A 23,388-nucleotide genomic window follows, 5' to 3' on the forward strand; every position below is an offset into this window, starting at 1 on the left:
GTTTACTGCATGAAACAGAAAATCACTTTTTAAGAAATTTCATATTTAATAACATTTCATATGTAACACACGTATGGAAATGTGCACTAAGTTGAAAAGTAAAGCAAATAAAGAAGCAGAACAATAATAAAACAGATCCTCTCTTTCTGGCATATTCATCTCGTAATCAGAATTCAGATATCTGGACAGAGGACAACAGGACACACAAATGTGTAATATGGGCTCTGCAGGCAGTTGATAAAAATATGTGGCATAAATTAGATTTTATAAAACTTCAAGAAGGTAACTCACTGCAGCCCCTCACCCCAGAACTTGTGCATCTGAAGGGCGCATTTGTTTTAGTAATGCTTCACACATTTACACTATTTTCCAACTGAATTCCTATACCTGAGAATTCTAAGAAGATCACAGAGTGATGACAATTCTAACTTCTTTTTGAAACTAACTGCACAATTATTTTGCAAAGGATTCACCAAGTTTAAGGCCTCTGGAATTATAGAATTTTAAAGTGAGTTCTAGCATTCTTACCTGAGCACCATCAAGAAAATATTAATATGTAGATTTTCTAAGAGTGTCATAGAAATTTTATACTCAGCACTGTCACTGTATGGAAGCTTATTTAGTCTGTATGCCTGAAGTAATATAAATAAGATGTCATCATCACATGCCTAATTTATCATCAAATAAATTAGGCAAATTGGCATTGTGTAATATGAGATGAGATGAGAATATTCCAGTGAAGGTATGTAATGCCTTGCAGACAAAATGTGCTCAATAAATCAAATTAAGAAAGCTTTAAGTCTTATTTTGTTTTGTAGGCAAAAGAGGTGCCCGATTGCTTAGGATTGTAGTAAACCTGTCAATCTGATGACATTCAGATCATGTAGCATCTTGTTAGATAACAAGTCTCTACTCTTGTGCAAAAATGGCAAAGTGTTAGACACAGATCTATTTAATGACATTGAAAAGGGTGTTATTTTAAAAATACAGCCTTCAGAAATGGAAATCACGAGGCAGATAATTTCAGTGTGTTCTGGGTCAACAGATGAAAAGATTTATGGAACAAGTTACTCCATAGGATGTGACAATGTCATTGGCCAAATTGAGACTATGAATATTAGAATTTATGATAAATAATAAAAGCTCATAAAATAATAAATGCTTATCAAGCACAGTTAACCTTGACATGAGTCTGATTATCCTAAGTGCATTTTATTTCACACTAAGCTTACTGATATGTAAAGGCCTGTGACAAACATTAAATAAATAGGTTTGGAGACTTTTCAAAAGAAATATGAATTGTTCACTCTGCTTTAAATGTTTTTAGTATAGCTTCTCTGTTGAGTAATATTCAGTGAATGTTAAATTTAAAAACGACATTTTTTTCACTAATTGATTTATTTCATTCTTCCTGAAATATTTGATTTGATTCTTTTTGATTCAAGTACTTAGCTTATAACTATCAGGATTGAACTTTCACCCTGGCTATCATATGCACACCTTATCTTTAACTATGGACTTTTCTTATTCCTAATTATTCTACCTATCTCACATTGGTAGAGTGTAGAAATTATAATTAGCTGATCACCACTGCATTTGGCTTCACCTGTACTTGTTTACAGACTATGCTCATCTATTTATATTCTCTCTCTAGGCTCTATAGACTTTAAGAGTAAGCTTAAATGATCTCCTTGAATCTATACAACTGCCCTGGGGCGCCTGGGTGGCTCAGTCAGGTAAGCCAACTCTTGATTTCCACTCAGGTCATGACCTCAGGTTGCTGGGAATTAGTCCACTCCCCCTCTGTGTTAGCGGGGAGTCCGTGTGAGGATTCTCGCTCTCCCTCTCCTTTTGCCCCTCCCCCCCACACTCTTTCTCTTAAATAAATAAATATATAAAACAAAAAAATATATACAATGCCCTTTTGAAATAGGTATTCTCCATCTTTAAAAATAGGAAGTAAAGGGGTACCTGGCTGTCTCAGTCAGTAGAGCTCGGATTCTTGATCTCAGATTTTGAGTTCAGGCTCTATGTTGGGTGTGGAGCCTACTTAAATTAAAAAAAAACAAAAAAAACTAAAGTAATAAAAATACGAAGCAAAGAAAGACTAGAGAGTTAATTTTTCTGTATTATCAGAATATGTTCTATTTTTAAAGTTTGCAATACCATACTTGAACTGTTTATATGTAAAAAGACCATGTTTTAACCTATTTTAAGATCCTTTCCTCTACTTTTTTCAGTTTCTTATTTTTTAATTTTTTTAAAGTTTTTATTTAAATTCTACTTAGTTAACATAGAGTGTATTATTACTTTCAGGCGTAGGCAATCTGGCTGTGACATCTGTCACCCCATTGAGCTCCAGGGTGGATTTGGCTGATCTGCCTGGCTAGGCATGTGTCCCTTTCCTCCCTCACTGCTACATGCTCATCTTTCCTAAGCTGCACACTCAGTAAAAAAGGACGGCCTTCCTAATAGCTGCACTCCCCTGCTAGAACCTCCAAACACGTTCTCAAAGTCCCTTTCCTTTACTTCCAAAACAAGCAAACACTTCTTAAGCATTTACATATCTTTTGAAATATTTAGGTACAAATGGCTACATTTTACTGTATTTTAAAGGTCTGTGTATTGTGAATTACAGTCATTGTATTTTTGTATTATTATTAATTTACATTAGCATTATATATTTATATAACTTGTTCATTCAATTAATCTTGTTGTAGAGCTTAACAATTTATAATACTGTGTTAGAGAAGCTTATAGTCAATTTATTTCATAATTGTCAACCAATATTAATTTATTGAAGTTAATTCTAAAATAAGGATGGTTGTAATGGCCCAATATTTCCAAACATAATGCTGATTGTGACAATGATAAAGAGTAAAGTTATATATACTATTACAATATATTCAGACATTCTATTCCAATATTTACAAGAAGCTAGATTAATCATAATCTTTACTAAAATCCTAGCAAGGTGTGATATAATCTGTGCTCAGTGCTTAATGCAGCCAGTAGCTTAAAAGCTTTCAATAGTAGCTTACATTCACACTGCTTTTCATTTACTTTAATCCTGAAGATGAATTATTATCATCTGGGAATTGAACTCCCCTTGGGAGCTGAAATGTATCAAGTGCGTATGCCACTTGCAAGCCGTTTTCAAATGAATAACGTTTACCTCTGCCTAAAACCCTCTCATATATTTCATATCATCTCCTACTCCCTGTTACAATCCCCTATGGCCCATTTCTACTCTTCTTTACGTTTAAATCATCCCTGTATATCAGCCCATTAAATCTTGGTTATCAAACCCTATCCCTAATGTACCTATAGATGAGATTACTTTGAAGCACTTTTTCGTAGTTCAATTTGTCACATGAGAAAACTTCCAGTGAGGTTTGTTGACAAAGTTGGGCACTGTAACTCAAGGTTTTCCAATTCAAAGATCAGGTTACAAGCAAAACATAAACTCCTTAGCCATATGATGCTTTGCATGAATTGTTCACTCAACGGTATCATCCTGCTGGGAAATGTAGTATAAGGGGAGAAAATGTGATTGATACTACTATGACTGCTCTATTATGTAGAAAATAACAGATGATTGCTCTGAAGCTGTAGCTAAACAAAGTAAGACTGTGTTGTGTCATTTAGTCCAAAAGTTGCAAGTCTCTCCCCATGTTTATTGCTGTCTCTATGGAATTCAACACCTCTCTTCTCTGCCTCTTTCAAAAAGAAAACAGAAGAAGAGCACATTACAGAAGAATTTTTAAAAAATATAATAGGAATATAAATTGACTGATGTAAAGGGAAATAAAGTGTAGCTTTTGCTTTCATTCTGCGACAAAAGTGGACTCTGGTGACAAGTTATTATTTAAAATATCTTAATAGCTACGTTAAAGGAAAAAATGTATTCTCTAATCGTTTGAGTCACGTTGTTTTAATGTAAAATGAAATAATGATTTTTATATTTGGATGTGTAATTATATAGATGTCCATATATACTCCTCTCTCTTTCTCTCCTGTCTTATCTCTACATCTATCTCACTATCTGTATCGATCTCTATTTGTCTCTATGTGTCATTCATTTTAGAAACTCTAATTTCTAACAATTACTAGATTCTCCAGAGTTTTTAAAAAATAACTTCTGTCAATGTTTCTGGCAAGGAATAAATAATTATTTTCAGAAAATAAGCATAAAGTGGAGGAAGAGCGACTTTATGTCTAGCACTATGGAGAACGCTTTATACTACCTACACAAAAATCCCTTAGTGAGTTAGTATTCATGCCAGGTTACTACACATAAAGAAGTTCAAGTTCAGAGAGGTTATGTAGTAGCTCCAAGTCATACAACTATCATGTGGCAGAACAATGACTCTAATTCACGTCTAATGCCAAAGTTCATGCTCTCCTACTATAGCAATCTGCTTTTTTGGATACGCGTCATATCCCACCACTACTGAGAGGAAACATGACCTGAGAATTTATTTTTGGTGAATGTGGACAAGTCAGTAATTTTTCGATATGTGCAAATAAGAAGTCATCACTGATGGCTCTGTGACTGTTTCCTTTGGCTTTTTTGAAAATACCTATCTATCCAAATGCACTTTGTAAAACCAATATTGGTCTTTGTCCATGGAATTACAAGAGAACGCAGAGCAATCCTTAAGAGGTAGGTTACAAAAGGCCATAGTTTTCTCTAATATGATCTCTGCTTGATTTTGTTTTTGTTTTTGTTATACAGGATTCTGACAGTTTATTGAGTACTAGGAAACATCCCAAGGAAAACTCTGCTACCACATAGACATTCTTACATTTTTCACTTTCTTCTTTTCTGTGGTTCCTAATATTCTGCTAAGTTTACTCATTAGTATTATTCAGATTTTAATTATGTGCATATAATTCTAAAAATGGATGCGTTCATACCAACAACTATATATATATATGTATACACACACACACACATATATATGTGTATATATGTGTGTGTGATATGTTCTCAATAACCAGTGTAGCAAGTTTATGGAAAACAGACTTAATAAAAATTAAAGGTGCTTATTTAAGTGAGAGGTAAATTTGTTATGCCAAAGAAACTGGATTTGCATGCCTATAAAAGAGTAGAATATAAACATGAATTAGTAATGCTTGAGACTTTGGGGTTACAGCTAAAATCCATTAATTTCATTGTCAAGATCAATGCCATGAAACATTGCTACTTGCGTTCATATAGGAGTTTTATATTTTCAGTTCTTATGTCTAAGTCTTTGATCCATTTTGAGTTGATTTTTATGTATGGTGTAAGACCAGGGTCCAGTTTCGTCCTTTTACATGAGGATATTCAGTTTCCAGAACCATTTTTTGAAGACTATCCTTTCTTCAATGTATATTCTGAGGCTCTTGTTGAAGATAACTTAATTGTACAGTCATGAATTTATTTCTGGGATCTCTATTCTATTCCATTTGTCTATATGTCTGTCTTTATACAAGTACTATATTGTTTTATTTAGTATAGCTTTATATATATTATTTGAAATCAGGAAGTATGATTCCTCCAGATTTGTTCTTTTTCAAGATCACTTTGACTATTCTGGATGTTTTATTGTTCTATATGAATTCTAGGATTTTTTTTCTATTTCCATAGAAATAGAAATTTCCAAAAAATCCAAAAATTTCTATTTCCATTGTTTTTTTTGATGGAAATAGCTTTGAATCATAGATTGCTTTCGATAATATGAGCATTTTTAACAATATTTGTTCTTCTAAACCATGAGCATGAAATGTCTTTCCATTTATTTGTACCTTTAATTTCTTTCATTAATGTATTATAGTTTTCAGTGTATAAGTCTTTTACCTCCTTGGTTAAGTTTATTCCCAAGTACTTTATTTTTTTTTGATGCTATTATAAATGGGATTGCTTTCTTAATTGCCTTTCAGATATCTCACTTTAATTTATAGAAACAGACAGATTTTTATATGTTGATTTTATACACTGAAAATTTACCGGATATATTTATTAGCTCTAACAGTTTGTTTGTGGAATATTTGTAGGTCTTTTTATTTATACTTTCATGTCATCTGCAAACAGACTATTTTACTTATTCCTTTCTGAATTGAATGCTTTTTTTTTTGGTCTTTTTTTTTTTTTTTTTTAACTTTTTCTTACCTAATTGTTATGGCTAGGGTTTCCAGGGATATGGTGAATCGAAATGGTAAGACTGGGCATCTTTGTATTATTCCTGATCTGGGAAGAAAAGATTTCCATTTTTTACCATTGAGTATGATGTTAGCTGTGGGCTTGTTATATATGACCTTTACTATGTTGAGGTACATTCTTTCCATGTGTAGTTTGTAGAGCATTTTTATCATGCAAGAGTGTGTCAAATACTTTTTCTTCATCTTTTGGATGATCAAGTGGTTTTTATCCTTCATTCTTTTTTTTATGTGCAAATCACAGTTCTTGACCTGCATAATTTGAACCGTACTTCCATTCCAGGGATGAATCCCACATGATCATGGTATATGATTTTGTTAGTGTGCAATTATAGTCAGTTTACTAATATTTTGTTGAAGAATTCTGTATCCATATTCATCAGGGATATTGGCCTATAATTTTATCAAAAGCACAGGGAACAGAAGCAAAAATAGACAAGTTAGACTATATCAAACTAAAAAGTTTCTGCACAGCAAAAGAAACAACAAGAGAGTGAAAATCAACCTATGGAATGCGAGAAAGTATTTTCAACTCATATGTCTGATAAGTTTAATTTCAAATATATACCAGGAACTTCAATAAGTTAATTTAAAAAAGAACAACCTAATTAAAAACAATGGGCAAAGGACTTGAATAGACATTTCTCCAAAACAAGACATACAAAAGGCCAGTAGGTATATGAAAGGTGTTCTACATCATTAAGCAACAGAAATGTTGGATGGTTATTATTATAACAAAAGATAAAAGTGCTGGCAAGGATGTGGAGAAACTGGAATCTTTGTGACCTATTGGGGTAATGAAAAATGGTGCAGTCACTATGAAAAACATAGAGGTTCCTCAGAAAATACAAATGGAGCTATCATATGATCCAGTAATCCAATTTCTGGGAACATATCCAAAAGAACTGAAATCAGGATCAAAGAGATATCTGCACTCATACATTCATCACAGCATCATTCACAATAGCCAACATATGGAAACAACTCAAATATCCACTGACAAATGAATGGATAAAGAAAACATTGTGTACATGTACAGTGGAATATTATTTCACCTTAAAAAGAAGGAAATCCTACCATTTGTGACAACATGAATGGACCTGAAAGACATTATGCTAACTGAAGCAAGCCAGTCACAGACACATGAAGACTGTAAAATTGTACTTATATGAGTTATCTAAAAGAGTCTAAATCATAGAAACAAAATATAGGTGGTTGTCAGGTGATGTGGAGGAGGGAAAAATGAAGAGTTGTTCAATGAGTATAAAGTCACAGTTATACAAGATGAACAAGTTCCAGAGATCTGTTATACAACCTAGTGCCTATAGTTAACAATAAAATGTCATGCACTTAAAAAGACGGCAGAATTTATGCTGTGTTCTTACCAAAATTAATTAATTAATTAAGTTAAAAAATAAAATCTGTTCATTTTCTCTGTCTCTCTCTTCTTTTTTAAAGATTTTATTCATTTGAGAGAGAGAGAGAGAGAAAATGAGCAGAGGGGGGAGGCTGACAGAGAGGGAGAAGTAGGCTTCCACTGAGGAGGAAGCCCCATGTGGGGCTCAATGTGGGACTCAATCCCAGGACTCTGGGATCATGACCTGAGTTGAAGGCAGATGCTTAACTGACTGAGCCACCCAGGTACCCCGTAGTTTTCTCTCTTTATCCTTGAAAATGTTACATAATTTAAATACACAAGGAATATCTATAAATAATTTATATCTGGAATTAGGAACAAAACACTCCCAAATCTTTCACTTGTATTATTTCTTATAAGATGACTTTGAAAGTCCTGTAAATATAGATGTAGTAAGGCCTGCATTGCTAAAACTTGTAAAAAAATGTTATTTCTGATTTTAATAGCATGCTAGTAACATATAATCTCAAAAAATTATTAAAAATGTATTATTTTGACCTCTAAGAGCTTAAAATAATAAGTAAAATAAAATAAAAACATGATATCAGAAACTTTTTATAATTAAACAAACACATTCGTCCAACTACATTTATGAATAAAATTATATTAAATCTTCCTCTAAAATTTTCCTCAAATTTACATGCTAGTAAATAGTAAGTGATTCACTTATTAAAGGAATTCTGGGTAGGTATTTTAATGCTATAACTAGGGAAATATATTGAAAAGTACTTGACCAACATTAAAAGAAAATCAGAAGAGACAGCTGAAATTAAAATCTGTGTCACAAATGTCATCATAAAGGACAAAGAAAACCAAAACATCCATTACTTGTCACCTAAAATTATTTTTTAACAGAAAGTGAATTGCAAATTGGTGTTTAGCAGAAATATATAAAAGGAGTAGACAAATTATGGTGAACCTTATCCAGGTCATTATATCTAGCTTTCCTTTCTGTTTTTCTACCTTAAGAATTTTCTTTTTAAATATTTGCTTATAATGATAGTTGCCTAGCCGGACCAAATATAGACAAAGATATATTGGTAGTCAGGACTTAGATAAGATACTTCTTCCCCATTGGGTCCACTAATACCCACATGTACTCGTTGATTTAAAGAGAAATAAGATTCAGAGACAATGTTTTAACCTTGTTTAAAAAACTCGGTTTAGAGAAATAAGCATGCCAAACGAGAGAGCCCTCCAAATATCTGGGCCCTTGCAACAAATTAGATTAATAAGATTTGTAAATGGATATAACAAATCAGACTGAGCAGCAAGGACAAGTTACTCCAAGTACATCCAGACCCAATCCTAAAACAACCATACCGTGGCATGTGCAGACTGGGGGGAGAAAGTTTCTGTGGGATTTCCCATAGAGAGCTCACTTGATACATGCTGTAATAGGACTTGGAGTTCCAAGCAATTCGGCTGTAACTAAAAACCCATCTGTAGCATCCCTACCCTATCCATCTCTTTCACTAGGTAATATTTTTTTTTAAAAAAAAGAATGGTACATTTTTTTTTTCTTATTACTTAGGAAACACGCACGTACAGCAATGGCAAAGGATCTCTAGCTCTAGGTGGAGAAAACAGCCCAGGGATTGACGTTGGAGCCAGGGCAGTGAGCGTCTTACCGTGGCAGTAACCACAATGCTACTGCAGAGAAGCCCTGCGGGGCGGCTCGTGGGCGCCAATTGCAAGGCCACTGACAGAAAAAGATAGTTACTAATTAATTACACCTGTAGGATGCCTCTTTGCTGTATCTTGGGACCTTGAAATCCCCACGTCATCTGGAAGAGGGATTTTGCGGGGAATTTAAATTCCCCGTGTGAATGGGAAGACAGGACCTGAAACATAGTAGGTGTACTTGCAAAGGAAACAAAATCGTTCTAGCGTCATATTAAACATTTCACAAGGTTACTTGATTCTTAAATCTGATTTTAATATTTTAAGTTTCTTATCTTTCCTATGCATGAAACTGTTGGTTTTTTTTTTTTTTTCCAATGCATTGTTCATTTTGCAGAGTTTTCTGGTGCTTTTGCTTTTTGAAGAAAGCCTAATTGTAAAGTCGAGTACAACGTGTGCACTGTGTGTGTGTAAGTGTTCAATACATACGGGTCTTTCTAGCAGAATCTTCCACAAAAAGAGAAGAGATGTCTTCATCCACTCCTGCTTCATTCTTTGCGATACAAGTGTACGCTCCTGTATCTTCATAGCGCACATTGCTTATATGAACCTCACTGCCATTTGCTGAAAACAGAAGGCAAATGCAACTTGTAAACTACGATTTCAGTTTTGGTACAGTGCTTTCCGATTACACAGTCAAGCAGTTCTCTTAGCTTGTCCTAATTAAACTGTTTTCCTTCCTACTTCCATGCTTTGGAGGCATGCCAAATTATTCTAAAAGCATTCAAGTGTTTCATAAACTGTGTTGTCATTCTAATACGGAGAGCCCAAAACTCTATGTCAAATGCACAAGCTTCATATATTATCTTTATTTCCTATTTCCCGCATAAGTATTTCATATTGATAACTATAATTCCATTTATATATTTATTTTTTTGCATTCAGAATCCACTTTGCCCTAAGCTTTACAAAATTTTAAAATAATAGCAATATAGTTTATATACAGGAGAACATGGATAAAAAGACTTTTCATAAAGAAATTCAGTGAGCTACCTCATGTGAATATAGTACGATTGTCACTTAGGTACATTATGGGGCCTGTATTATATATCTGGAATTATAAGGTAAGGAAAGTATTAGGTAAGGAAAATGGAAAGATAATAGCACATGATTTGTCTGCAAGATTACAGTCTTTTGCCAGAAATACCCATAAACAATATTATAATATTGATATAGTCAGTATACAACCAAAGGATTAAGGGAATAATTAGCTCAACTTTTAAATCTTGGTAAACTAATTTCTTTTTTTTTTTTTTTTTGACTTTCCAGTGTTTTATTCAAGGCACACACGTTATTTAAAAAATATGGTTTTTTATACTAGTTTTATACTAGTTTTAATACTAACTACTCACCCTAAATGTCTTAATGGCAACATAGTAATTAATTAGATGGATCTACTTTAGTAGTTTTACCTTTAAAATAGCAAATCCCCTAATTAAGATTTACATTGTTGCTATTTTTTCATTATTATGAAGAATGCTTTGATGAATATAACTCTTAGTAAAATAATTTCTTAAGCTAAACCCTGATTCCCCAATGTGGAAACCCCAATGTGGAGACCAGGGTATAATTAACCACCAACTATGTTGGAAATATGTTGGAAATATACAAGGTGCTTTTACGTATATTATTTCTTAATTGTCCTAAATACTGCATAATTATCAGAAGCAGAATCAGACTTATAGAATGGTCTTATGGAAATCACTCAATTTGAAAGATAAGGGCTAGACACCTATCAGACTCTAAAATTCAGTGTTTGTTGTGCTCATTTAAGTTTCTTTTTTCTTTTTTTCTTTAACTTTATTTTTGTTCTTTCTTTAAGGGTTTCTGTGTGTGTTTGTTTCATATCATTCCATCACAAGAACACCATGTACCATGTGCAACAGAAAGTGATATGACTATTTAAGACAGAAAGAGGACGAAATAATCCATATCCCTGTTTGGGGAAAGAAGATAGAAAACCAATGTGAAAAAGCACGTGGGAACGCTAGTGCCTCTCAAGGGATGTGACTGGGATATGGAGAGGCATGAGTGTTGGGGAAGGAACAACCTTTGAGATAACTTGAACCTTTTTCTCACTTTACAGATGGTATCACACACCTCCATTCCCCCAACCATTGTTGAGAATCACTACTCCAAAACAGAGGTTGGCCATTTGTTTCTTAGGTTGTGGGGTTTTGTTTTGTTTTGTTTTCCTGTTAACGGCTGGGTAAATATTTTATGCTTCGTGAGCCACATAGTATCTGTGACAGCTTCTCACCTCTGTCATAGCAGCGTGAAAGCAGCCATGAACAATATTTTAAACCATGAGTGTGGCTGTGTTCTAAAAACAAAAACAAAAACAAAAACAAAGCTCCCCAAATGGCTTTATTTACAAAATAGGCAGCTTCCCAGATTTGGCCTGTGGGCCTTAGTTTGCAGACCCTGCTCTAAAAGATAAGGAGTGAACAACGTATTTAGGGCTGCATCAGCTTCTTGTTTTGCATGAAATATGGCTTTCCCCAAAGAACACACTTTCTCTCAAGAACCACACATTTAACAACAAAGTTCTCTAGATTTTTTTGAAAGATCAAAGTCAATTTATTCCTTCTTCAAATGTGCTCTTCTCAATACTGTTGTGTGTTCTCCTAACCTATATGCTCCAACTGCCTTCCTCCTTCTCTACGTAATCTATCATTTCTAGATGTTCTCTACTCTATCGCCAGACCTAGCAATTCCCTCACCCGTTTATCACTCTGACACATATGCCTTACTAACCGACATATCTCTGCACTTAGTGTCTCTGCATCTAGTTTTCGGAGTACATTAAGAGACGACTGCATAAGCAAATTGACAAACTTTCAAATTCACGGTTTTCAGTTTGCAGGATGTTTGGTGCTACTTGGTATTTACGTTACCTGACCTTTACAGATACATGCCTTTCATTTCCTGCTCCGTTTTTATTTCAAATCTTTGCTCGGTTTGATGTTTCCCATCCTAATACTAACTACTCACCCTAAACAAGTGACCGTGTTTTAAAATCATGAAATGCATATATGTAATTAGCAAGTAAACCCAAATCATTTTGCAGTATATATGCTTATTAAATCATCACATTTATACCTTGAACTTACACAATTCTCTGTCACTTATATTTCGATCAAAGCTGGGAAAACAAATAAACTTCCTATTTCCATCTACATCTTCACATTTATTTACTTCTCAAAGGAAACTGTCTGTTTCCTTCCAAGGAAAATCTCCCTTCTTTTCTTTCTGATTTCTACAATTATTTGGTCATCTTTCCCCATCTCCATTATTTGCACATCTTTTTCTTTCCTAGTATTTCTTCAAAATGATGCATTGTCTAATGAGAAAAAAAATATCTTCATTAGTCCTAATCCTTTCCATCAACAGCAACTACCATTTCTTTGTTCTCCTTTCAAAATCTGGACAGATTTTTATACTTCCTTACCTCCTTCTCATTTCTAAACCCTCTGAAGACTGATGGCTATGAATACTGTTTTTTCTAAATGTCAAAAGGCCAACCTAATCACCTGACCCATGAATACATTTCAGTGACTTTCCTTGACCTTTCCTTGCATTTGACATTGTTGAACTCTTTCTCATACTTCGCTTTCTTTTCTTCTGTAAGATCACCTTGTTCTCTTGCTTGTTTTAGTCTCCTCGTGTTATTTATCTTGATTTGCCTTTCAATTAAACATTTCTGCTTTTCTAGGATTTTACTTCCTCTCAGTAACAAATCATCCCATCCATTGACATATTTAGTCCGTGCCTAGAATTGGACCTCACATATAAATGCTAACTAAGCATTTGTTTAATAAATGAATAATTAAGCAACTAGTATTTGGTAACATGTAATCATATAGAAATCATATAGAAAGCCACATGGAATTTCACATGCCTATACACCCAGAATTCTCTCTTAGGTTGTGCTCCCTACTCTCTTTTCATTTGTCACATTCTCTCGAAACTTGAGCTATTTTCTAATTTTTAAAAAATGATAATAGCTACCTTACAAGGGCCCCCACTCTTTCATTATTGAATCTGGAGTGTAACCAACCCCCCAAATGTGCCTTTCTGTATATTCCTTGAAGCAAAGATATAATATGCTCATCTAATATGGTTTACTGCTATTAAATGAGCAAGAGATGACAAAATCAGAAACTAATTAGAACTTTCTTCACTTTAATTTCTGTTAATCAGATCAATCCTTTACTAAGATTATAGACACTAAAGATGTAATCAGTAGATGTAAACATGTAAATTTGTTGGGTTTACTTCTATTAATATAGAGATTTGTAGAATCTAGGTTTTAAAGGTCACAATTACTTTCATATGTCATTTTTGACTTGCAAAAATAAATTAGTAAATATTTCAAAAAGATGCATTTAAAAATGTATATTGAAACATTCACTGTGAAAATGGAATAAAAAGTGAAGCCTATGCTTATAAAAATAATGCAAAAATGAAAATACATTCACTTCTGGCATGAATTGAGGGAATTTAAAGCATGCAATAGAGACTATAATGTCATGCAACAGATACTCCAGTAAAATGACTTGTCATGTTCTATTCTTGATGGCGGAAATAAGATTTATACATTTTTAAACTTGGTAGTATAATCAACATATATGCAACTGCTTTTGCATTACTTAGATTATTTGACATTACAAAGATTTTTTTGTTTTCTACTTACCACATATCCGTTGTTATTATAATCTGCATAATAATTGATTAATTATATTTACATTTTAGACTATTCAAACTTAGAATATTTTATATATTATTTATTTATATATTATATATTTATATATTAAAATTCAATATATATATCTATATATTAAAATTCAATATATATAATATATATTAAAATTACATATTAAAATTCAATAATAACATTCATACTTTCCAACAATGTAAAAAACATATTTGGTGACATTTTTTCTTCTCTCTTCATTTGCAAAGTATGCTACAAAATATTCAGTGAAGAATTTCTATACTATTACACTCTTTATGATACATTTCTATACTATTTACACTCTTTGTGATACATTTTAATGACTTAAACATTAAATGGCCCCTTCAAAAATGTATTCTATGAAGAAATCCACCTATTCTGTTCAGCATATCTGTTATAATTCATAGGACAAGTATTTAAAAGATACATAATACTTTACTTATTGCCAAAATAATGACATAATTAATTATTATGACAAGATTATTTAAAACATTAAAAATACTAATGGACTCTATTTCAAATATAATGTCTTAAGAACAACTATATTTTTTTCATATGCATGACATCTTCTTGCCATCAACTAGCCCTTTTTTTCAAATCATGTAAACCTTGTTATAAATTTTAGTATAAAATTTCTACTTGGTCATGTAAGAGGAAGAAAATGCAAATAAAAAGCACCTTGAAGTGTGAGTTGTTTGGACAGCTTTGGTGTAATATCAATTCCATTCTTGAGCCAGCCAAGCTGGGGGTTTGGGATCCCCTCTGCATGGCACCTGAGACTTGCAGTTACCCCAGGTTCTCGAGCCTGACTCTCTGGATACACCCGGATTACTGGAGGGACTACAAGAAGAAATAGGGAAAAAATTGAATTAGTAAGCCATATTTTTTGATTTTCCAAAATTGCAATATGAGAAAATGGCTAATTATATATTTCTATAGATCTTAGTTTCCAAATATCATCATCTGCAAAAATGTGTCAGTTTTCCTTACATAAAGGTTTTTCTGAGTCTGTGCCAGGAAAAATACAAGCTGAGCTTGGGATATCCCGTTTTGGTAATAAAAAAAGTTTTCCAAGGATGATAGAAACATCAAAAGAAGCCAACTTAAAGGGACTCTTATTTGCCAAATATGAGAAAATTTGAGCATTAAAATAATTAGCAATTATAAAGAAATAGAAGGAATTAAATAAGACTTAAAGAATTCAGTTATATAAATAAGTAAATGAATATATGAGAAAGAATGAAAATCTTTTCCTTACCATAGCATGTTTAAAAATTAGAATAACCATTATATTTACAGAAGCATCCAAAAAATAAAATATTTAGAAATAAATTTCACCAAGGAGTTGTAAGACTTTTTCACTGAACACTGCAAAATGAGTTGAAAGAATTTAAAGAAAAACTAAATAAATGAAAAGTCATGTGTTTATGAATTGAAATAATTAATTAGTAGGATAGTAAGAATTGGTAAGGATTGTTGTCAGTAAGATGACAATCCTCCAAAAAATTTGATCTATAGATACAATGTAATCCTTATCAAAACTTCAACTGCATTTTTCTTCTTTTTGCAGAAATGGAAGAGCTAATCCTCAGATGTGTATAGAATCACAAGGGACATCCAAATAGCCAAAACAATCTTGAAAAAGAATAAAACTGAAGGTCTCATACCTCTTAATTTCCAAACATACTACAAAGTATGTGTATAGTATATATATAGTAATCAAAACAATGTGATACTGGCATAAGGAAAAAATTTAAATCTATGAAATAGAGTTGGGATTGCAGAAATAAACCTATTAATCTATGGTTGATTGACTTTCAACATAGATGCCAAGAAATAGTCTTTAAAGAATTGATGCTGAAACAACTGGATATTCACATACAAAAGAACGAACTTGAACTCCTACCTCACAACATATATAAAAATCAACTCAAAATTAATAGAAGGCCTAAATGTAGGAGTGAAAATAATAAAGCACTTAGAAGAAAACATAAAGGTAAATCTTCCTGACCTTGTCCTTTACTATGGTTTTTAGATATGACCCCAAAACACAAGCAACAAAAGAAAAGTCGATAAATTGACCTCATTAAAATTAAAATTTGGGGTGCATCAAAGGACGCTATCAAGAAAGTGTAACTACAGTTTACAGAGTAAAATTTTGCAAATTATAACTGCTAACATACTAGTATCCAGAATATACGATGAGCTGTTATAACCAGCAACAAAAGGCAAACCACTCCTACTGCATAGCAAAGAAAACTGTCAACATAATGAAAAGGAAACCTACAGAATGGGAGAAGCTATTTGTAAACCGGATGTCTGATAAGTGGTTAATATCTAAAATATATAATGAACTCATACACTTTAATCGAAAAAAGCAATTAAAAAGTGGCCAAATACCCAAATACACATTTTCCAAGAAAACTGCAACCTCAGAAAAGATCTAATACTTGGACCCCCTGGCTACGCTGTTCTCATATTCTTTAGTTGTCTCATTTCTCTACTTATTACTTCATATCTCCATTTTCCTATTATTATTTCACAAGATAATAAATGTTTGTTGTTTTAAGCCACTAAGTTTTAGGATAATTTGTTGTTTGCTAATGTATATAGTAAGCTTCTTGGTAGAACAGGTTTTGCCATATTTAATTATTATATCCCCTTACATCATTGAGTGACAAAAGTACTGTAGAGCATGAAGTGTTCCACAAAATGAGTATTGCAGATGTACTACACATATCTTTGATTCACGCTCACACTTTAGCATTTGTCATTTAGAACGACCATGAGAACATATGTACCCTGCATTTGCCTTAGTAAGACTATGACTTGGTAAATAAGGAGAAACACCCTGGCTCTCAGGGCAAGAATTTTCTGCTGGAACTATCTTAGCAAAAGACAATGGACAGAAATGTTCACCTGGACCATCTTGCTCTTTGGTTAACTAATATACTTTGAAATGCCTGATTTCTTTTACTTTCACCCAGTGGAATGCCTGTCAAAGATGCAAGGTCAATGACACAACTCTAGCCCACAACTCTTTAGCCTCACAACTCTAGCCCAAAGTTAGTTTCATCACTGTTCTTTCTAGTGACTGGAGGAGCCATTGCATATACAGTTAGATTGACTAATGAATAAATGTCAGCCTTCTAGATTTACTAAAGTTATAAAAGCAATTCAAACCAAGGGACTAGTTGAAGCCTCAATCAGGACTACAGATATGTCTATTATCCTATTGGCCCCTTCATTTTGGCTATACACTAGAGATCTTAAACTAGACTCATATCAGCTCTAACATGGAGACAAAGGGAAGAAGTTGTTCTCAGAAATGCCCAGTAATCCTTTCAAATCGAAGCTGGGTCTTAACTGTGAATTGCCTTTAATAGCTTCTGGAATAGAAAAATAATAAACTTCCAAAGTTCTGACCACCAGATTTTTGCTGCACCCTTTCACCCTCTCCTAAATATATTTCAAAACAAACGCAGTACACACACTCCTCCACAACAACAATGGGAATAAAACCATGCTCTGATTTTTTTAACCTTGATGACTACTTAAATGGTGTATTTTGAAATATCAAATATAGTTTCAAAAATAGTCTTCACAAAATTTCTGCACATACTTTCTTGGTAACATAGGACACATATTTAGGCTTTTGGTATATATCTAAAATCACAGGGTATTTTTCATACCATTTTATTACATTGGAGGTTCAAGTAAATAACTTTTTAAAGAGATATGGTAATATATTTCCAGCAAAACCACATTACCATAAGATCTGGAGTAAAGAGACTTTTTTCAAATACTCAGACCTAATCTCTAATCTCTTAACAACTCAGGAGTTAGGAGATGAGCTTTTTAAAAAGACTTCCATAGAGTGCCAAAATGGAAAACTACTCTCTCAATAAACATTTAATAGAAGAAAGTATATCTTGCCACAAAATTTACAGCCAAAGCAAAGACCAATGTTTCTTGCAACATGCTCTACAGTACTTTTGTCACTCAATGAGGTAAGGGGATATAATGATTAAATAAGGCAAGACCTCTTCTACCAAGAAACTTACTGTATTACTTTGGAATAACAAAAAATTAGATGACCTAAATATGTTGAAAATTAGCTTGAAACAAAGCACATCAATCAACTCAATGATAACAATAGATTCTACATCATGCATATTAAAAAATGTAGATATTATATGAGTTACCTATACTGTCACTGATACTCCCCAAAGGACAACTTTTCAAATAATATGTTTAATTTCTCCCTGCGTGTCTAGTTGTTTCTGCTTTATTGACACATTTGCATGTGAACTGGAAGGAACACAATGAATAATAATTTTGCCATATTGAACTTTTATACCCAAATAAATACTATCATATTTTGAAAAAATAATAATACTCATATAATATGCTTAGTATATTGGTATCAAGTGATGATCTGGAAAATATCTCTTAACTTACATAAAATTGAAGGATAAGTGATTGGCATAACAACTACTTAACCTCAGTGACAAGCTACACATTTAAAAGTAGGTTATTTTTCCCGGGATACATATTCTGAAATATAAATGAGGATTGATGGCAGCCTGAATTAAAAAGTCAATAATCCTCCAGAGAACATTTCAAGCCATTTGTTACAGTCATTTTTAGTTAGGAAGTGCACTCTATGAACTTGTCTTTCCTTGCTGTTGGTATTGCATGAATAAAGGAACTGATGAAGACCACCAAAGAGTTTTCACGTTGGATTTAGAATCCAATCTGTGTGTGCTATCATGAAAATCTTTAAATAAGGCTCCCAATATTTTAAGCAAATGATAACATTTAAAAGTAAGTGTCTATACACTGAAAATTTCCTAATGATATTCAATGTCTCGCCAAAATTACTTATGGGAGTTCATTTGATATAATATTATCTAATAAAGTCAAATGATATGTTAAATAGTATAATATGTGCTTATATGTACATAAACATGTTAAGTAGTTGAGATTATTACATATTGCTCAATATCATTCTATAAAATATAACCAAATAAGTTTCTGTCACTTAAAATGGAAGAGTTACAAGAGGATGTAAATATGTGAATTTTATTCATGAATAAAATGTAAGAAACATATAAAATATGATCTATTTATTCTGAATTTTAAGATAACATAGAAATATTTATTGGGCAACGTCTGAGTGTAGCAAATTGTGCTAGATGACTTTCTCTCTCCATCTCTCAAGTGCTATGTTTTATACATTAACACTTGGAGTATTAAGTTCAGGATTTGAAATTAGCCAAATGAACACTGGAAAAAATGCATTCTTGGCCTAAATTGTCTTATCTGGTACCAATCATAAAATAAATGTTCCCATACACATAACTACTGGAATTTGACTACTTGGAATCTAAATATAAAACCTGATTTAGGTGTTTAGCAGTTATACATAAGGTATATTTGAAGTCCTTGAAAAATTATCTTTTAAAATGTAAAGGTCAAATAATTATTAGTGTATTTATAGTAATTTGGAGAGTCATTAATAATTCACCTCAAATGGATGCAACTTCTCAAGGAAACCGAACTACTTCTTTCCATAAGCCAGTTTAGATAAGTCTCATCATGTGACTATATTGAACTAATATAATAAAATTGTATTTAATTTATCTAATGGTTCTTAGAGCATAAAATATAAATAATTGGATACTGTAGATGGAGGACTACTTGTTCTAAGAATACATGCTTAAGGCTACTACTTTTTAATTAGTATAGAAACTCAAATGGAAATGGGATTCTGATACTAAATGTTAAGTTTAGAATCAAAAAAGTAGATCAGCTAGAGAAAACACAGTATGACTAGTCTAAGTATATTTTGCTAGGTCTTTCTTCCTGGAAACTTCCGGGTCTATATGGAATCAGTTGTGAAGCTCAGAACCATAAAGTATTGAATAATATTAATACATATAAAACTTAGTAAAGCTGGTGGATATATTCCTTAAAGATCTATAATAACTTCATCGTATTAAAATAAATCAGTGTTTTTCTCAACATTAGGAAGTATCGAATAGAATCTAATCGTCTTTCTAATCTAGTATTAGAAACAATCTAATGAAAAAATAGATATCTACAATACTAAGCCCTGCTTTTCTCATCCTTTAACTTTCATTCTGTGCTCTTTCTTTAGAAATTGCTGCTCTGTTACAGAAAGTATAAAAACAGCATAACCTGGGTACTTTGGAAGCCTGATTTTCAAGTCAGGAAGCAGAGATCACTGACCCAACAGAGTGACTGCAATCTAACGGAAAACAAGAATGAATTTAAGGTGAATTGTCAGGTCACTGGTATGTAAACAACTAAACATTGGATTTTTTTTTTCTTTTTCTGGGTGCCATTATCTTGTATTCTTTTGAAGGATTCTATCACTGCTCTTCCACAAATTATTCACACAGCTGCAACTGTTAGAAAAGGTTCTAAGAAAGCTTGAGGGTAAGAATATAAATGTCTCTGAAGTAGTGCTGACTCACAGCAGCATCTGGATTGTTCTGTTTGTATTATGATTTCCTTTGTCATTAAAGCAACTTTCCTATGAAAAATTACAGACAGAGTTTAATAAATATTTTAAATGCTACTGAGCTTGTCCAATGCCTTTTGTCTCTGACATTATTAAAGCCATCAATTTCTCTTTAACTTTGTCCCAAAGCAGTCTTTTTATATTCATGACTTTCACACTGCCTCTTGTCAATATTACAAAACTCTCTGATCACATTATTGCAGCCTTCATAAAAATGTAGAGGATGCAACGAATGTTGGAGGCAAAATATAAATTAACAAGAATGGTCATAAACTTTTGTGATTTTCCCTATTTTTCCTACAGTATTTTAACAAATCACAACTTTTTAAGCTGTTTTGAGAAGGACAGCAGTGTATCCTAGTTTAATGAACTTAGATCTATTCTACTAATCCTTAAAGTTAGTGGCCCTTTTAATCCCCAATTTTAAAAAATGTCAAAAGCCATCATTTAAAGAAATTCTCTCTGAAACAAAACTGTGCCAAAGGATTCAAGGTAATATTATAGAGTGGTGTTTTTCTAAATCCATGAAAAAAAGAACTAATGAAAAAAATAATTTAGTATCTGGCACACGATGGTTACTGTTCTTTTTCTTAGACTTTATTTACTTTCATTTAATATATATTTAATTTACACAAATTTTCAGGAGATCTCAAATTAACTATTTGAGGCAGGGAGTGTGCAGTAAATACATTAAGCAACCCCTCCCCATACACACCTGAAAATCTGAATGTATTTCTAACTCTTTATGTTCCAAGGGATAAAATATCTAATTTCACTAGTCAATACCAATTGATTAGTAAAAATGGACTTTTTAGAGATCCAGATTGGAAGTGGTCTAAACCCACGTACGGGTTCAATGGGATAGAAACACTATAATTGGTTAACCGTATCTACCGGGACTAGAGAAAGGGAAATGGAAGCAAGACACATTTTGCAAACTTGTTTAATGTTTAAGACGTAAATATAAACCCTATCTAAATACAATATAGAACTAGATTTATCCAAAACTGCCTCTAAAAAAAATACTAAACAGGTCAAGTGAATCTTCTAGGCTCTTCCTCAATCACATTTGTACCCCATTGGCCCTAAAACTAGTAAATGCATGCATACCCTGTAAAAAGGCAGTTTTTATGACAGGAGAGTAAGGAAAACAATTGCATCAGTTAGAGCTTAAAAAAATACAGAAAACATATGTCTTTCAATGTAATATTAAAATGTGTGGCAAAAAATTATAACTTTCCTTACAGCTATTATTCTAGCTAGACTTATCTTTTTCCACCATTTGTATAAGAAATGGAAGAACTTTCAAAACAGGTAAGACCATAAAATATAAAACACTTTGTATCAGGCAGGATTACTCAAGAGGTAGATCTTAGGTCACAACTTGGAGTTGAATGATTTGAGGAGACTTACTCCAACTCTTTCAGCACCTGTTTCTTCATTTGAAAAATAAATGTTACGATGAAACAATGTGATGGCCCTTTAAAATATAAAATGCCTTGCAGGTAGAGAGAAATGAATTTATGATAATATTGTTGATGCAAATGCTGGTGAAAATCTTTTTAATAGAGTGGATGATGATAATTACAAATATTGTATAATTTTCCTCAGGGATTTTTTTTTAATTGCAAATTACTTTATGTACAAGGCAAAAAAAAAATCTGTAATCTGTAGGCTTAGAGGGCTAAATTCATCTATAGTTATGCCAGTGCTAACACACTGAAGATTATAAATATAATTTTCTAATTTCAGAATGAGCTTTTTCATAGGAATTATAAATGCAATCTACTGTGATAGAGATAGTCACGTAATTCTAAGCCATTATATTAATTTACTAAAAATGTAGATAGTTCATCTGAAAAAAGCACTCTTGAATAAAGCAGCAATAGCTTTGTTTTTGTTGTTGTTGTTTGTTTGTTTGCTTTTATTTAAATTCAAGGTAGTTAACATATAGTGTATTATTAATTTTGGGGTAGAATTTAGTGATTCATCAGTTGCATATAACACCCAGTACTCATTCCAACAAGTGCCCTCCTTAATGCCTCCTTAGTGCTCAGTTATTCCACCCCACCAACCTACGTCCCCTCCAGCAACCCTGTTTGTTTCCTAGAGTTACGAGTCTCTTATGGTTTGTCTCCTTCTCTGTTTTTATCCTAGTTTATTTTCCTTCCTCTTCCTTATGTTCATCAGTTGTTTCTTAAATTCCATATATGAGTGAAAGCATGTGGTGTTTGTCTTTCTCTGACTTATTTCACTTAGCATAATACCCTCCAGTTCCATCCATGTCACTGCAAATGGCAGTAAGCTTTGCTTTAAGCAAATATTATTTTATCTATATTTTAATGAAGAACCGTCAAAAGAAATCGTTGTTACAAAACTACAAACAAAACTGTAGCCTTAAAAACTATGCAAAAATCACTCTAAGTGTAATCCTCATTAAAGAGAAAATATACCACTATTTCTTATTAAAACAGTTACTTAAACTTTTCATTGTTAAACTTACTAGGATTTTTAAGATTTTTTATTTGTAAAAAAAAAAAAAAAAGGGGCTTTCATGACATACATATAAACTTGCTAACTCTCCACAGAGGAGAACTATGTTATTTTAGACTTAACTGCATTTGATAACTTTTAGAATATCCTCTTACTTAATGAACAGTGACATGGATTTTTTTCTCTCTGGTCAAAACCTAATAATTTCATCTTATACAGGCATTATCAGCATCTATTCCTGCTTCATCTAAATCCAGGAACCAAATGAAACCAGACCAATCAGAGTTGGAGGCCCATGTTCAG

The 23,388-nt window shown here is 32.6% G+C and overlaps 1 protein-coding gene across 3 annotated transcripts in view; it reads right to left on the reverse strand.

The window, feature by feature from the left end:
* The window catches only part of FSTL5 (follistatin like 5), a 687,740-nt gene that overhangs the window by 114,164 nt on the left and 550,188 nt on the right, over positions 1-23,388 (reverse strand). For all 3 annotated transcript variants that reach the window (XM_040626411.1, XM_040626410.1, XM_008685591.2), the window contains exons 8-9: positions 14,721-14,882; positions 9,734-9,868 (exon numbers count right to left, since the gene is read on the reverse strand). In XM_040626411.1, the coding sequence (XP_040482345.1) occupies positions 9,734-9,868; positions 14,721-14,882 (297 nt within the window). The remainder of the gene's footprint in view (positions 1-9,733; positions 9,869-14,720; positions 14,883-23,388) is intronic.

This window comes from Ursus maritimus, unplaced genomic scaffold (genome assembly GCF_017311325.1).
Source record: "Ursus maritimus isolate PB19 unplaced genomic scaffold, ASM1731132v1 scaffold_11, whole genome shotgun sequence".
Lineage (NCBI taxonomy): Eukaryota > Metazoa > Chordata > Mammalia > Carnivora > Ursidae > Ursus > Ursus maritimus.